Below are 17,880 nucleotides of genomic sequence, written 5' to 3' on the forward strand. Positions count from 1 at the left end.
AGGCTTCTTTTCAGGTGAAAGAAGAGCAACCTTTATTTTGCCCCAAGTTAAAGCCTTTTATACCTCTACTGCTTGCATGGAAAACCACTGGAAGATCACAAACATCCTTGTCAATTATAGACCACAAGGAAGTTCCACTGTAGGTCAGGGGGAGTGAGGGCAGCTAGATCACAACAGGTATCTACTGGAGAAGACTACTTACTTGGACATGGATTTAAGCCAGTAGAAAGTCATTGTTAATTGGCTGGTGACTATACCTGGTGGTTCCCAGTGTAGCCCTGAACCTTTTTCAGGGGGAACTTGTAAGTACAAAAACTCTCATTGATGTCATATCTCAGCAAGAACTGCCAATCAGAAGGGGAGCTACAGAAGCCAAAAGCAAGGTCAGTACATTTAGAGACTTTCCAACAATGGACTTTGATGAATGACCTTTTTTTTCATTTGGTCAGGTGCTGCTGCCTACCTGCTGGACCATGCTGGATTCCTGCTGGGTTCATCATGACGGCTGGTGTGTTCAATTCTGAGAGCCTGCTAAGGTCTGCGGGCCTGTTACAAAGAGACACACAGAACATCATACTGGAATGACGCCAAACACACGCTGTATGACAATTTTTCTGGAATAAGTATGCAGAGCAATTGATCTATAGACAGCATATTGGTTGTTGCTATCGTGGGGAAGCTGTGAGGAGTCATCTGAATGAGTTTGGGGTTTCCTTTTGGGGTGAGGATGATGAAAGTGATGAGGCCCAGCACCATGGTGAACACTTTTAATCCCAGAACTAGGGAGGCAGAGACAGGGGATAGGTTTGTCTGCAGACTAAGTTCCAAGACAGCCAGCACTGCAGAGAAAAACTTTGTCTCAGAAAGCCTGGAGAGACGGCTCAGCAGTTAAGAGGGTTAAGAGTACTGGCTGTTCTTCCAGAGGACCTGGGTTCAATCCCCAGCAACCACATGACAGATCATAATTGTAACTCCAATTCCAGGGGATCTGACATTCTCATACAGATACACAAGCAGGCAAAACACCAATGCACATAAATAAATATTTTAAAAAGAGTAATCAAAAAAAAAAAAACAGATGATGGTGATGATGATGGTGCTTAAACAGTATTACAAATATACTGTGTGCCATGGATTTGTGACCTTCAGTGTGGTGCATCTACAATGTCATTCATTTGTTTAGTTAGGGTTGTTTTGGTTTTGGTTTTCAGTGTTGGGAATGCAGTCCAGAGCATCCTGCATGCATGACTAGAGTTCAACCTACATCGTCAGCCCTAAGAAATAAATAGATAAATAAAGCACCTAACTTCTACAGTGAGAAAACACCTCAGTTAACAAGTGTAACCAACACAAATAGACTCAGAGGAGAATTCTTTTTTTTAATTATTTATTTATTATGTATACAACGTTCTGTCTGCATGTATGCCTACCCACTAGAAGAGGGCACCAGTTCTCATAGACTTTTGTGGAGCCACTATGTGTTTGCTGGGAATTGAACTCAGGACCTCTGGAAGGGCAGCCAGTGCTCTTAACCTCTGAGCCATCTCTCCAGCCAGAGGAGAATTATTCTCCCCACCCCTCGACTTCTAATGAAAAGTAATAAGAATGCAAGCAGGCGTGGTTCTGGGCCCGCCATGCCTTTCACTGCCGTTTTCTCTCATTGCCTCTCCTTGTTCAAGGAGTCTTCTAAGGTCAGGCCCTGACTACTCATTGTTCCTTGTGGGAAATGGCCAAGATGCTAATGGACTCTTGGATGTCCCCAGCACCAAAATCACCGTGAGTCAGCACCGTGTACAATGCTCTTTTGTGAGCTCTCTGTTGCCTGGGCAGTGCAGGCTGGGCAGGATAGTGTGGGAGGGGATGTCATCAGAGGAGGCTCTTTCTGCCTCCAGCAACAGATAGAATCTCAGTCCCTTGGGGAGCTTATCATTGGGGTTTATGGCATTTGCTCAAAATGTCAGTGCTTTCTTTGTGGCATAGAACATTAAGTACAGGTCACAGAAGAGAACTCCCACTTCCTGTGACATTTACCACTGAGTACCACTGTTGAGGTGCAGGGGGACATTTGCAATAGAAGCTCCCCTTGAGATGCTTGCTGTGGGACAAAGGGACAGCACTGTTTATATGGTCTGAGAGGCAGGCTTAAAACTCAGGTGTGGTGGAATGCTAAGGTCCATCACAGGGGAGAGTAAACTGGGTTTGTCCTTTTTATTTTTTTATTTTTTTCAGAACAAAGTAAGTTTATGCTGGGTAATGGTGACTGTACCTGGTTTTGTGGAGCCAGACTGAAGCACCACTCCACTCACGACTCTGAATGAACCCAGCTGCCCCAAGGGAAGGACCCACCATCACCTGCCTCTGATGTTAGATGCACCTTTAGCTTAGTGCTGACCAGAGAAATGGTGTAGACTCAGAACTTGACTGTCCGGCTTCAAAAGGCACTGGATTTGGGTTATGTTGGGCGTGAACCCTTTTTGTCTCTGAAGATGGTATCCGGCTCTTCCCAACCACTGTAATTTGATGTGGCAAGATTGTCATCTCAGAGGCTACATTATAGCAGCTGCTTTTTGTCACGTGGTTCGTCTTTGTGTCTTTGAAGTCTGAGATCAGAAACCACATCACTGTGGAATTAAACAGAATACAGTAGAGTGTGTCCTTCGACCAAAGTCATGACCTTCCCCGGTGCTTTCTTAGTACATTTTCACTTGACTCTCAGCCTCTAAACAGTAGAGCACCAAGTATTCCTCTCATTTAATGTTTCCTATCAGACATGACCCATAAGCCATAGAATCACTTTTAAAGTTTATTTAAAGATTAGTAAACCAGGGCTATGGTAAACCAGGGAGGGCTATGTTGGTTCATGGTACTCAGAATGCAGAGGCAGGTGGATCTCTGAGTTTGAGGCCAGACTGGTTTACAGAGAGGGTTCCAGGACAACTGGGACTACACCCTATCTCAGAAAAACAAAAAATAAAAAATTAAAATTTATGATTAGCTATTTCTAGCATATATTTGCTGAGCTGGGCAACCATCAAACTTGAAAATGTTCCTTACTTACCACAGAAGAGGGCTCATTACTTTCCATTCTTCTCTGGCCACTGGTAACTCCCACTCTGCCTTCTGACTCCAGATTTGCCTATTTTAAACATTTCGTATAGAGTCACACAGTCTCTTGTGTCTAACTCAGAAAAATGCTGACTCTTGTACTCAGTTATGGTCGAGAAACCCTGCACTGTATGAATGCACCACATTATGTCCAGACATCTGCTGCTGTCATTTCAGACAGTTTCTGCTTCTGCACCAGTATTCAATAGAGCTATCAACATTCACGTACAAGTTTTTGTGTGGACACATCTTTCCAGGCCGCGGGTGGGCACCTAGAAGTGGGTCGGTGAGCTGGTACCTGTGTGCTGTTAACTCTGGGAGACAGCTGATCCCTTCCAAAGAAGATGTACAATCTTGGATTTCTGTCCATGGATGAGTGTGACTTTCTGTGCACGTCCTCACCAGCACCTGGTGTTTACTCTGATTTTCCATTACAGCAGCGTTAGATGAAATGAGGAGTTTCCTTATGCGACTTAGCGTAAACTGAGGGTTACGGATACCAAGTACCCTCGTGTGTGTGCTTACCGTCCTCTGTGAGTCTTTTTTTTTTTTTTTTTTTTTGTGAGGGTTTCTCTGTGAGCTTTGGAACCTGTCTTGGAGATCTCACTCTAGACCAGGCTGACCTCAAACTCACAAAGATCTGCCTGCCTATGCTTCCCAAGTGCTGGTAATAAAGGCATGTGTCACCACTGCCTCGCCAAATACCTTATTTTAATACCAGATATTATTATATATTTACTATTGTATCTTCATTGTCTTCTTATTGTTAACTTGTAAGGGTTCCTTTGCTCTGGGTCTAGAGTATTGGATCCGGCTCAGTCCTGCTGACAGCAGAATAAAGATGCTCGTTTCATACTAAGCATTAGGCTGAGCCCAATCTGCCTTTTCAATCTCCTGACACTACCTTGTGAAAGACAAGAGTCTCGGTGTTGATGAAACCCGGTTCATATACTTAGAAACGTTCATTGCTTGTATTTTTCTACCATATTTAAGAAATTATTGCCCTGCCTTATGGTTTAATCTTGCTAGGATATTAACCTACTTTTAGCCTCTCATACAAAACACACAAAAAACAGTATTTATTATTGTCTTCTTGAACAAGGAAAGGGAAGTAATAGCTGACCTGGCTCTTAAGGACTGACAAAGATTCAACACACAGTCTCTGTTTCTGGGTGTTCATAATGACTGAGTCTTATTGAGTTCCAGGGATTGAACCTTCATTGATTTAGGGGTTCCTTCATGATAGACACACTACTAAGCCACCCCACCACCCAGCCCTCCCCTTAACTTCTTTAAATTTTGAGGCAGTCCACTGGGTTGCCTGGCAGGCCTTGAACTTTGAAGTCCTCTTCCCTCATCCTCTAAACAGCCTGTTGACAGGCCTGCACCACAGCCTTATAAGAGCCCTTTAGACTAAGGCAAAAGTAGACCAGCTGAGGTGAACTGCGGTGGTAATGGCTCTGCGTACTCTCGGAAACCCAAAGGTTGGCTGGGAAGTTTCTGCAGGTAAGCCGGCCTTCTACAATTTGTGTGTTCCTTTTCTTTCTGAACATAAGTAGCCTCAGAGAAAGTATAAAGGCTAAAGGAAAACAAAGGAAAGCAGAGCCCATTACGAAAACCCTCCCTGGGATGGCTGGGTTCTTTGGGCTACTAGGGTGAACCAGCAGGCCCAGAAGCTACCCAAGACAGCACGTTCTTGAGGTAAGAATGAGCTGGAGGAAGATCTGCTCTTCAGACACTGTTGGTTAGAACTATTTGGCCATGAGAGACATAGGAACCTGGCACTTCTCCAAGCCAAGGAGTCAGCTGGTGATGTTTTTGATTTAACGCCAACTGACTACTGGTTTCCTGTTGCCGGAATTGAACCTCGAATTACATACACCTTAGAAAGGCAGAGCAGGTTACTGGGGTCGTCTGCCTCAAACCTTGTGGCTTCTTCTCTCTTAAAGGCAAGGGACACGGGTGGGGTGGCGAACCAGGTCCCGGGAGACTGTGTCCCAGTCACAACACCATGAGCCGTATTGCAGTCAGATCCATTTCATTTTATTATGAACACAACCTCAGATGAGCGGAAATACGTTCAGAGTTGGTATTAATGAGAATTATTAGATCACAAAGAACTACTGCTGCACGTGATAAAGGGAAACTCCCACCCAAGGAAGGAAATGGCGTCCTGCAGGTTTTCATAGCAGTGAGCATACATCATCTAACGCATCCACTCACTCTCGGGAGAGAACGACGGAGGGTAACAATGTCATCTGGGGCATAGGCACGTGTCAAGTCCATGGTGGACACAGTTACTATAAAAATGTGCAGGACTTAAAATACTCTGCGGAGGATCCCCGTGGGTTTTTATAAAGAGCATCTAGCCATGCTCAAACCTACCCACTGAGGTAGGGCAGGATTATTATCCCAGTTTCACAGACGTGATGCTCAGTCACCTCATCCAGTGACAGGCCCAGTGCTAAGGTTTGAGTTTGTCCCATCGTTCATGGGTTGGAAACTTCATCCCCGATGCAACAGCGTTGGCAGCTGGGATCGTTAAGAGCTGATTAGGTCGGGAGGGCGCTTCCCTCATTAACACTCTTATCCAAGGAGTGAACTCGTTACTGTTGGAGAGGGACGTGTTAAACATTGAGAGTGGTGGGAGGCCCTGGCCTGCACCACCAGCGTAACACGGCCACCACTTTCTTAACTTTATCCTACTAACCTATTTCAACTAAAGACGACGCTCAGGATACTAGCAAACCATGAAGAGCTTTCTCTTTAAATGCTACAACCAGCGTTTAATCTTAAAACAAAGAGTAAAACCTCCAACTCACAGGCATTCAAATTACTTCCACCATCCATCAGCTATGGGCACTTCATCCAAACAACCCTAAGAAAAGTTCCCAAAACGAAGCCCCGAAAGGGAATACTGCAAATTAATGTACAGTGAGTCCTCCAGCCAGGCCAGTTGACACCTGCCACGTTTTACAGGCTCACAGCAACAGATTAGAGAAGAGGTAAGGCACCCGAGTCAGATTTTAGCGTGTCCACAAAGTGAGGACTGTTAGAAAGTCCCTCCATCAGATCTTAGTTCCTTAGTAATGTGTCACTTGATCTGAGCTTTAAAATCTTGAAAGTAGTATTCCTTAGTGAGCTGGTACACCCTTCTTCGCAGACCCAAACATAATGGGGTCCCCAGCCACAGCATGGTTCAGCTCCATGGGGCAAGCCGAGAAGAGAAAGTTAAACGGGCACCTGCTAACCAGTGAAGCTAAAGTCACCCAAAAGGCATTTCCAAGGAATAGGGCCACAGGTCAGCAAATGCACTGTCATCTTCCAAGAGCTCTATTTTAATGAACAGCTAAAGCATAAGGCTGCTTTCATGTGGGCACACAGAGGTCCTGAAGCCTCTCTACTCCACTAACACAGGAAGGCTGTTCCCTCCCACCACTGGGGCTCAGTGGGATAGATAGCATTCAGTACACGACACAGCCAATCTAAGAGCAGACCCACACTTCTGCCTTGATGATTGAGCTACAGGGACAGTTTGCTGAAATGTCCACGGCATCTCAGATGTCCTATCTTAGCTGAAGCTTTGCAGACCGTGGCTCCATGGATAAGGGATTCCAAATGAGGCACTTAAGAACGCGACCTTGGTTCTTGTGCTTCCCATTCAGCGAACAAGTCCTCCTCCTCCAAGCATGACAGCATCACCCGAGAGGGCTGATCAGCCCAAGGAGCCTCGCTGAACATGCAGGGAGCACTGAGCATGCTCTACCCTGCCTCACATCGAGGCTAGAGTAGGAACTGTGTCTCGCCCGCCCTGTCCCTGGTGCACTGGTACAACGGTAGCATTTGTTTGGGAATGACTCATGAGACAAAGAGCCTCTCTGAGACAGGATGTTTCTAGAAAAGTTTGCCAAATTTTTCTTTACCGTTTCCAGAGCGCCAGCAGTCTGAGGGATAGAGGTGGAGGATCTGCAAGCCACAGGGAAGGACAGCCAGCTCTACTTACTGCTGACGCAGTGTCGCATCCCTGTGCAAGGAAGCGGCTAGGACTGCCCATCTACTGCCTGTAAACACACAGGACATTTCTGCCTAGAGCAAAACTAAATGTCAAAGGGGAAGAAGAAAAACAAACCCACAAACAAAACCACAAAAGTGGGTAGGAAAAAGAAGCAGATGTGGTAGAGCTCAGAGACAGGGCCATGTGTCCCAGGCAGTCCTCCATGTAGACTGGATGGTCAGAGTCAAGGAGGCATGAGTCAATAAATACTGTAGGAGAAGCCTTACGACAAAGATTGAAGAGCCTCACTAGAGCACCCCAAGACTCTGAAGTCCCCTGGCAATGTGTTCCCGGAAGGTTTTCCTTTGGAAAGTTATTAAGAACTGCCTGTGGTGTGTCTCCCAGCTTCTCCAGCGGCTGCCCAACATGGGAGGAACAGGCAACGTGTTCAGCAACTTTTTTCAGAGGGAAGCACTCCAAATGAGTATTTGCAGGTTCCAGGATAGACCTTAACTCCAACTCTATAAACGCTTCCACTATTGGACGCATGAAAATGCCACAGCCACCTTAATTTATGGGAGCAACCAACAGAGAGCAGGAATTAAAAGTGGGGTGCGCAACTCACAGAACGCTCAAAAGTATGAGTGACTGCCCTCATCAGTTTCCAACACGCCTCACCTGAAGACTTCTCGCTCTGCTTGTCCTTTGAATCGCTTTATTTATTTACTTATTTCAGACAAGGTCTCACTATCTAGAGAGCCACCTGCCTCTGCCTCTCAAGTGCTGTGATTTAAGGCATGTGCCACCCACCACACCTGGCCCGAGAGCCTGGTCATTAAAAGAAAAGAAAATCCTTTTTCAGTAGAGACCACTTTCCCTACAAACGGTTGTTTACCTTTTTTTTTTTTTTTTTTAAATCATCAACCTAAACTACACGGAGATACTGACATGTGTTACTGTATTCTAGTGTCACCAAGTTCCATGGCTGTCACCTACTCAGAATTAGGAGAGGAGGCATGCTGTGTGAAAAGGCTCCCGTGCCTCCGCTAGGCAAGAGCTGAGCCGGATCACCAAAGATCCCCCTCTCCCACATCTCTGATGAACCACAGCCTGCATGTTGAATTTGGCCCCTTAAGATTTACCTTCCGTTTCATCTGGCAAAGCCTGGGCTAAAAATAACAGGAGAAACCTCGGAAGATTTTCTTGCATCTCTAACTCAGAACACAGCTTACGAGGTGGGGGTGGGGGCACAAACCTGTACTTTTAGACCCTTGGAAAGTCAGTATGCATTGCAAGGTGAACACTGACCCACAGCAGAGCAGCTGCTGGCTTGGGAGGCAATGAGAAATGAGGTCAACAGGGACAAAGCAAAGAAAAGGACAACGGGAAAAGAAAAGAGAAGGTTAGCATCGAAAGGGAAGAGCCGTTGACTTCCGATACGTTGTCCATTTTACAATACTGTACCAGAATGGGTTAACGTCGTCACTTTAGCGTCTGGGGAGCAATACTCAGTAGTTAATTAACAGAACATTAAGCCTCTGCCAAGCTGGCTTTTGGAACAGAAACCGGAAGATTCCAAACTCAGCCACTCTTGCAGCTCCCATCTCCAGTTCTTTTCATCCTGGCCAAGACAGCGGCCTTAGACACTTTCTTCCGGTCGTAAGCCAGGCCCAGGAGAGCCATGCAGTCGATGAAGAATGTCGTGAAGTTGACGTGCCAGCGGTACTCACTGGCAGAGTAGTCGTAGGGGAAGGCGTGGTGGTAGTTGTGGAAGCCCTCGCCTGGAAGAGAAGCACGGAGAGCAGTTAGGAGGCCCGGTGACTGCCGCCTCCTGATCTTAGCACACCTCTTACCCAGTATTCCTCAAACCGTGGAGAAGCAGACTATGAGTGAATGGATAAATGCAGTATCTTTTCCTCTGAGGAAATAGACACCCTCAAAGGCATCATGGTTCCATTTATATTATGGGATCTATGTATCTTATCCAAATTACTCCGTTTCTAAAAGGATCTTAGCACTGTAGAGTGTAGATAATTTATTTCAAACATGAATTAAAGACACGAGCAAGGGCTGGAGAGATGGCTCAGTGGTTAAGAGCACTACCTGCCCTTTGAAGGTCCTGAGTTCAGTTCCCAGCAACCACCTGGTGGCTCACAACCATCTGTAATGAGATCTGGTGCCCTCTTCTGGCCTTCAGGCATACATGCAGACAGAATACCGAGAATACTGTACACATTATAAATAGATTTAAAAAATTAAAAAATAAAGACACAAGCAAAGGTTGGCCCCTGAAAAGAGGGATATATGTTAAGTTATAAAAAGGAAAATATTTTAAATTTATTTTTAGTATTTGAATGTGTATATACACATGTACACACACCATAGCGTGTATGTGGAGGTCAGAGGACAATTTGTATTTCTTCTACTTTGTGGGTCCCAGGGATCAAACTCAGGCTTGGCGACATGCCTTTACCTGTTGAACCATCATGCCAACATAGAAAAGATACTTTTAGTAATAACCAACATATCCGAAGTTAATGAGCGCTATACAAAGATGAGCACCAATCTGAACAGTGTCGTTGAATGACAGATGTCTGTTATCGCTAAAGAAAAGCAGTCAAGGGTCAGCATATGGAACACTAACTCGAGGCCTCTGTCAAACTCTCTTCTTGGAAAGGACAAGAAGATGTGGGCACAGGTAGCAGAGGCATGTATTCACCCATCCTGACACCCGGGATTGGATTTATAGGCCGGATCAACTACGATCAAGTCATCTGATAGAATTCCAAGCAATGTTGTGGGGAGCACAGAATAGAAGAAAAGAGAAAAGCAAAGGACAAGTGGGAAGAGACTGGTAGGGAGCGAGAAGGCACATGTGCTAATGGCCACCCCACGGGCATCACTAATAGATGCCCCACATTCAAGTACACTACATAGATCAAAGTGCAGCATGGCTAAATAAAACATGACTTACATTCATGGAAATAGCCTACTTTTCTGTTTATGATCTCCGGCCCCCAATGAGACTGCAGACCCGCCAGCTTCCCCTGGGGCAGGGGATCAACCTTTCCACAGAAGTTACGGCCTCTCAAAAGGCTCCCCCAGTAAAATCACCCCCAGGGTTATAGTGGGAAATATACACAAATCGGATCGTTCTGACTCCTCTGGCTCCTGGCCAAGCATCTCCAGCAACAAGCCACCAGATACGGTCACGCTGGTGACTTACCCACGGCTCCCATGGAAACCAGGATATTCTCCCGAGAGCTAATGTTCTTGTCGTAGGGGCGATAGCCATAGAGGTGGGCGGCACTGTTCACCAGCCAGGTGGCGTTGAGCACCACGGCATAGCGCAGGAAGGTGCTGACACACAGGCTGTTGAGGAAAGTTTCACCCCAGAAATACCAGGGCACCAGTGTGGGCAGGATGAAGCACATCAGCAGGAGACCGGGCTTGTAGTACCTACAATGAGACTGCACATGAGAGCCTGCGGAGAGAGGGCGCTCACACTTCCGTCAACTGTCCACTCCTGATGGGCAGGGCTGTTTCTCCCCGACACCATGACTAAAGAGCAGCAGGAACCAGACACACACACACACACAAAATGTGGGAGAAAATGTGAGCGCAAACGCTGTTATCTCACTGTTTAGATGGGGCAGCGTGGATGCAATAAATGACCTTTGTTATCACAGGCGCTTCCTGAGCAACTGTTACTTGCCTGTGTTCCGCTCTCACGACCAGGGTCTCAGGTGTGTTAGGTGTAGCATGTGGTGTCATGCCGCTATTCCTGCTACCAGCATTCTGAGCTCTGCTGACCCACCCCGAAACACTCTGGAGTGTCCCGGACCAACTGCAGGCCTCTGACCCTACGGCAACACTAGCTCTCTGCATCCCGTAGACCAGATACTCCAAGGGAACGGACTCCCTCCCAGGTCCTTCAGTAGCAAACTCCTTTCCATCAGCTTTGACCTCTGCTCCCCTGGCTTAGGTCTCTTCCTACCATCTAACTGCCCCTCCCATGAGTGGGCAACAGCCCCATGCTGCGAGAGGACCTTTAGTAACTCTGCTGGTAACTTCGCTACTTTTCAGTCTGCACGTAAGACTCCATAGGAAGGGCACCAGCAATGCCTTGGCCGCTCTTCTTATCTCTCACACCTAGTACAAGCAGAGGAACATTCCTGGAACATTCTTGAGGCTTTCGCTCACGACACTCTGCCTACACAGTCCGCCTCTGAACCACCTGTGATGTCTCCGTGCAACTGTGGATTCCAGGCCACTTCCCCTAAGCCCTTCCCTGAACATCAGAGAGCAGTCTCCCTGCTCTTTGTATCTGTCCGGTATAGACATATCCTGGCCTGCATGACGACAACTATCAGGCTACTCAGCTTATCCCTCTGTCCCCTGCAAGGCTACCAACTCCGTCAAGAGAAGGTCTCAGTTACACTCAGTTCTCTGTTTTAGGGTAATAAACAGGTTTTGTTTTGCTTTGCATTTAACTGGTTCCAATCAGACAAAATTAGTTTACCTCTGTGACCCATAGGAAATCAAAAATAAGTTTTAAAATTATCTAAATATTTAGATCCAATATGTCACAACTTTAATAATTCTTAAGAAAAAAGGTCAAGAGTAAACCCCACATTCCCAGGGTCACCTCTCTTCACTCACCTCCTCTGGAACATGATCAGCTTCTCGGCTTTTAGGTCAGACATGTCCAGTTTTCCGCCCTTCTCTTTGACGGCCGGGTGTTTGCGCACAAGCAGCCAGCCCACGTGAGAGAAGAAAAAGCCACGCCGGGAATTGTGAGGGTCAGCGTGTGTTTCTGAGAACTTGTGGTGGGCGCGGTGATCTCGAGCCCATTCATACACATCATTCTGAGGGAACAGGAAAGAGAACCCAGTATTGAGGAGAAGCCCTTTTGGGGAAATGCAAGGGCCCAGAACTCCCAGTATAATACACAAAACCCTCAGGACTCTGGCTCAAGAATATGCATGGGAAAAGTGAGGGGTTCTCCTCTGTTCCACTTGTGTTAGAACTAAGGACATACAGAGGCTGGCAGTGGTGGCACACGCCTTTAATTCCAGCACTCGGGAGGCAGAGGCAAGGCCAGCCTGGTCTACAGAGTTCCAGGACAGCTAGAGCTGTTAGACAGAGAACCCCTGTCTTGAAAAACCAAAAAGGAAGAAAAATACATGCAGAAAAGCAACTTAAAGTCCCAGAACATAGGTAGAGCATGGCCTCTTGCTGAGACTGCATGGGAGGGAGGGAGGGAGCAGGCTTGTCACAGCCCTAGCGTTTCATTAGCAAGTTGGTGGGTTTCCTTTTTTAAAGTTCATCTTATACGCGTGTGTGAATAGAGATGAGTGTGCGCCACAGCACGTGTGGGGTCAGAGGACAACTTTCAGAAATCAGTTCTGTCCTTCCACACAGCAGGCTCTAGGGATCAAGCCCAGGTCATCAGGCTTGCAGAGAAAGCATCTTAACCACTTGATTATCCATACAGCATCTTAACATCTTGATTATCCATACAGCAGCTTTTCAGACGGACTATGGGACATGGTGCACATGAAGCGTCTTCAGGCTCAGAGTACGAGGCAAGTGGCCTTGGGTCCTGGGGTGCTACTCTGTCGAAACAGGCAAGGCATGCCATACAAGGCCAGCACTAACGCAGGAGCACAGTCCCACTTCTAAAAGACCCCTGGACTTATCTGGATCCTGCCTGCCATACTTCTGAAAGTATACCAGTGTCTCTTTCTTCCCTCTGTCTCCCAAGAATCTTGTAAAGTTCCTAGGCCAGAGACAATCAGGCATATCTGGTGAGCACCTCAAATCTTAACGAGACAGAGGGGACTAATTTGGTTTCCTGGTGTCCTCTTGCTGCAAATGAAGCCCACCACTGGCTATCCTCTGTCCTTAAAGCTTAGGAGCCACAAGGGTCCCCTCCCATTTCTCTATCCTTGCTCTGTTTTACTTCCCACCATTGCCTCACTCAGGAATGCAGTGTGGACAGAGTCCATCTCTGGGGGTCTCCTCATCTACAAAGGGGCAGTAATAGCATCTGCTACCCCAATCGGCAGTGAGGATTTAGTCTATGTTAAAACAAGAGAGCCCCAGGTCTATGAGAGATGACCTCTGTCCCACTGTGATGTAGTCTGAGATAGTTCGCTTAGTGTGGGAGTGAGCTGTTCACCTATGGTCCAGGAAACCAGGGACAGCATCCAGCTCTTGTGCCCCATCCTTTATACTGAAGACCCACCGCAGCCACACTGTGTGACACCACAGGGACCCAGAGAGGAAAACAGCACCTGGGGACCCTGTATTTCCCTTCCCAGTGACCCCACGGTATTTGGACTTTAACACTGAGTCTGCCCGAGACTAGAAAAGGCGATGACTGTCCTAAGATCCATGACTGCCCATCATGGGAGTGGAGGCACAGCAACAGCACCCACTTCTCACCTGGAAAGCCATGGTGTTGGCAATGATGAGGAAGAGCCTCAGGGGGAGCCGAGCCTTGTAAGTTCGGTGGCTCCACAGGCGATGGGCCCCGGCCGTGATCCCCAAGGCACTGATGACATAGTACAAATATGCTGTGGGACAAGAAAGTTGGGGTTATCACCATCAGGCCGGTTCCATGTGGGGAGCGTGCCAAAGACAGTTTGCTCGTACCAGTCAGTTTCTCGTTCAGGCTTTGGGGAAAGGTCGGGCTTACCCTAAAGCCCTGGGAAGCCTTGGTCTGTGAAACCTCAGAGATTTTACTACTGCTTTACGCCATCATCAATCACGAGTCTATAAGGGCACCATCCCGGGGTTTATCTCCTTTGACCTCTAGCTGTCCTCTAAGATGTTCTGGTCAGGAAACTGCATTTCTCAACCTAGAACCCATACCCAGGGGAGTTTTTGAAGCAGTAGCCAGAGCAACTCGGACAATGACTAGTTGGAGAAAATAAGCGGTGACACACTGAATAGCCAACTCTACGTGTGAGGCTTTTCCCAGGGGGACAAAACCACTTCAGTGCCGTAGCGGCGTGAGGCAGTCAGATCTGCACAGTGCCTCACCATCAGCAAGGATAAGAGCCTCCTATTCTCCATACCTTGAACAAGGTGGGTGCTGTTAGCACCATGCATTTCTGGTGAAGATACAGATTCTGTCTACTGTTTGAAGGTGCGTTTCCAGTTCTCCTATCCAGCCCCCAAGATCTGTGTGCCCAGTTCCCAAGTCTCTCCTTGGCCACGCTCCCGTCTATGGGAAACACTCGAAGCTGGCAGATGAGCACTGCCTCACTGTCCTTGAGGCACTGCAAGTTCCGGAAGTGCCAGTCATGATGGAGAACTGGGGAAGAGAGCAGTTCACCCTTCTGCCCCCTCCATTGGCTGAACTAGGAAGCAGGGGCTGGGGCCTCGGTAGATATGGCCAGTTCTGACTCCCTCCCAAGGAACATCAGGAAACAAAGGGCCACCAGGGGCTACAGAACTCGGTTGCCACTGGAGACACTACGCATTGCACAAATGGCTCTGTGCCCTTCTGCAGACAGATAAGTTTCCTAAGAGCCCTCTCTTCTCTTTCCCCCATTCCTGTCCCTCCCACAGGACCCAAAAGGTGCAACATGACAGCAAACTATGGCAAATTCTGGCCATACCCACGTTTGGAAAGATCCTAAGGTATCCCAGGAGGCTTTGGATAAAGCAGAAGCTGGGGGTGCACCAAGGAAACACCTGTATTTATTTCATGCCGCAGATGACCCAGGCAAATTGGATCCAAAAACACAGATAACATAATGGGGGTGAGAGGAGGGACGGTGGGGGTGCACCATAGGACACGTAGATCCCACACACAAGAACCCAGATAGTCTTTTTGTTTGTTTGCTTTTGGAGACAGGGTTTCTCTGTAGTTAGTGCCTGTCCTGATCTGTAGACCAGACCGGCCTCGAACTCACAGAGATCCGCCTGTCTCTGTCTCTGAAGTGCTGGGATTAAAGGCGTGCGCCACCACCACTCCTGCTGAACCCAGATAGTCTTAAGCCTCTTCAATTCGCCTCTCAGTCTAGCACACAGGAGACTAAGATCCTGTCCCTGTCTCCCACAGAAAAGTGTCCCCCAAAAGTGGGTATGAAACATCTCATAGGTTTAAATTCAGAAATAAACTGTAGGAGCTTGGCCCATTAGGCTATCTCTCATGGTGTTGTCAAAGACTTCTATCCAGAGTCCACGGAGGTACAGAAGACTCTTAAAACAGCCAAGCCAGGAGCAAGGCCAGCAGGGCACACAGCTACTCTAAACAAGTATTCCAGTCCTACTCTGGACAAAGATGTTTGTCAAGATTATGAGTGGAGGGCTGGAGAGATGGCTCAGAGGCAAGAGCACCGGCTGCTCTTCCACAGGTCATGAGTTCAACTCCCAGCAACCACATGGTGGCTCACAACCATCTGTAATGAGATTTGCTGCCCTCTTCTGTCTGTAGGCATACATGCCAGCAGCACACTGTGTGTACAATAAATCTTTATTTAAAAAAAAAAAATGAGTGGACTATCTGATACCTGGAAAAGTCTCAACACTTATAAGACCTTGACCAGTAGAGACAGAGGCAGCTAACACTACGGACAACCAGCTCTTCTATACATACACAGTCCTGCAAAGGAGCTGCCATTAGTATCTATACTCAGAACTGCTCCCAAAAAAACCTCCCACTGTGCTGAAGAACCCCTTGCTCATGGGCCTACAGGGAGCAGCAAGAGACTCTGATCTACAGAACCTTCCTGGTTCAAGGTTCAGGTGAAGCCACCTGCAGAGCACACGTGTGCATCCAGGGGGCAGCACTGCTACCAACCTCCACCCACAGATCCCCATGGAGCTGAGCTAGGCAGGTAGCAGGACACTCACACATCACAACCACCTGAAGGCTGGGGCTGCTCAAGGCTCTATTCCCTGCCATGAGGCATGTGTTCGGTGTGGTATGGGGTTGGAAGGGGAAGGGTCCCTAGCACTAGGTAGAGATGAGCAACAGCAGCAGGCAGAGCGGAAGGTGAAACACTTTGGCGACCTTATTTTAGTCTAAGAATGTTTTGATGGCTGGCTTGTGCCAAAGCCTTGCACGAGGATACACAGAAGCCTGCTTCACCTTCCTCCAGGTCAACTGGCCTGCTCTGGCTGGCCAGAGAGGTCCAAACCTTCATTTATAAACCCCTTCTGATCTCTCCTCCCAAATAGCATCCCGTGGCTCTGTCCCCTCGCTGGGCTCAACATACTGCCTCCCATGAGGCCCGTGGTCTGGTTCTTGGTTCCAAAGTCCCCTAGACAGGGCCTGCTTCTTTTGTGGCGGACAGGGCTGGGACAGGTGCCACCAGGTGACTCATACGGAAAAGCCTGTCCAGTGGCCTCAGCATCAATGTTAAGAGACTCTAAAAATTCAAGTGCCCCCATCCGAATCTCACTAGGCTTTTCCCAGCCCAGCGGGTCCATCAGAAACCAAAAAGAAAGGGCTGCTGCCTTGAGTCAGAGGCCACCCCGTTTAAAAGCAAGTAGAACTCTAAGGTATTGGCTCAAGACAAGGGGAGCTGCTCACCGAAGAGGCAGGTGTAGACCTTGCAGGAGGGAATCAGTGTGATCCCATACAGGGCCCCCAAGTGCAGCAGGGCCATGAGGATGATGTTTCTCCAGACGTACTGCAGCTTAGGCGGGGGCCCCTCCTCATCCTGGTAGCTAGGGTCATATAAGTCATCTTTTAATTCAGGGCGAACATCTGCTCCCCAGTGGTGAGGGCTCTTTTCAAACTTCTCTCCTCCGTTCTGCTGTCCCCCAGAGGGAGGCGCTGTGATTGTGGTGGTGGCTGAGTAAGAGCCAGAGATCTGCCGGGAGAGGGGGTGGAGAATTAGGACTGCAGACGCGTGGGGGCAGCAGGGGGTACTTTCCTCTACCGTAACTGCGGGAAGGATGCAACAGCCGCCCTACCCCAGTGCCAAGGCTGCATGACGGTGAAGTGTACCACGCAATGGAACAAGGGAAAGTTTCCTGCAATGCACAGACCGGCGGGAATAACCCTTATGCTGAAGGGGCAGGGTTTTATTAGCAGCACCCTTAGCAACTCACAAAGGAGACCCTGCAAGTATCGGAAAAGGGGTCAGGTTTCACTTTGAAGGCCAAGAAACACAGTTGGGGAATCAAATGCCCTAAGTAAAAACCTGGCTATCATACGGTAGAGAAGTAACCATTCAAGGCAGAGAAATTGAGAAATGATGGCTAAATGCTCCCAGCTGCTCTGAACTCTCTCCAACCCCCAAACAGCCACCCACCTAGAAGTCCAATGCGCACCCGCCAACCTGAGAGGGAGGGGCCATCCGGGGAGAGCTCACCTCTTGCAGTATGTGGGCCGGCATCTTGGCGTCGGGCGCGGGGGTCACGCTCCCAGGTATGAGGATGTGCAGCGAGCTTCAGACCTCAGGGACTGAGGGTGCTATCACTAAGTTTCTGCAGTCCACTGGTGCAGAAACCCTGAGCTCCCTGTACCAGCCCTGGGCCAGAGTTGGCAATGGGGTAATCGTGTCCTGTATTTCCTTAGGTTCGTTTTATTGATCAATGACCAGGCACAAACTGAAAAGCTGGCTGGCCAAGGCAGCCACGGACGGAGATAAGGATAGGAAATGAGAGCACGCCAAAATCGCAGCTTGCAGCCACCAGTGTCCAGGACTCGGAATACTGCAGACACCAACACCGCATTGTCCCATCCCCAGTCAGGCGGAGGGGGGAGATGCTAATGAGGCTTTCGTAAACTCCGGCTTATCATTGGCCGATGG

The 17,880-nt window shown here is 48.2% G+C and overlaps 1 protein-coding gene across 1 annotated transcript; it reads right to left on the reverse strand.

Annotated features, from left to right (window-relative positions):
* Positions 1 to 4,415: 4,415 nt before the first annotated feature.
* Positions 4,416 to 17,822, reverse strand: LOC130879217 (stearoyl-CoA desaturase 2). The gene is made up of 6 exons (XM_057777495.1): positions 17,440 to 17,822; positions 16,653 to 16,935; positions 13,550 to 13,680; positions 11,762 to 11,967; positions 10,326 to 10,558; positions 4,416 to 8,880 (listed from the first exon to the last, which is right to left on the reverse strand). Exons 1-6 carry the CDS (start codon positions 17,461 to 17,463, stop codon positions 8,681 to 8,683), a joined length of 1,077 nt encoding a protein of 358 aa, XP_057633478.1. The 5' UTR covers positions 17,464 to 17,822; the 3' UTR covers positions 4,416 to 8,680.
* Between the last annotated feature and the right edge of the window lie 58 nt (positions 17,823 to 17,880).

The sequence above is a fragment of the Chionomys nivalis genome, chromosome 8, assembly GCF_950005125.1.
Source record: "Chionomys nivalis chromosome 8, mChiNiv1.1, whole genome shotgun sequence".
NCBI lineage: Eukaryota > Metazoa > Chordata > Mammalia > Rodentia > Cricetidae > Chionomys > Chionomys nivalis.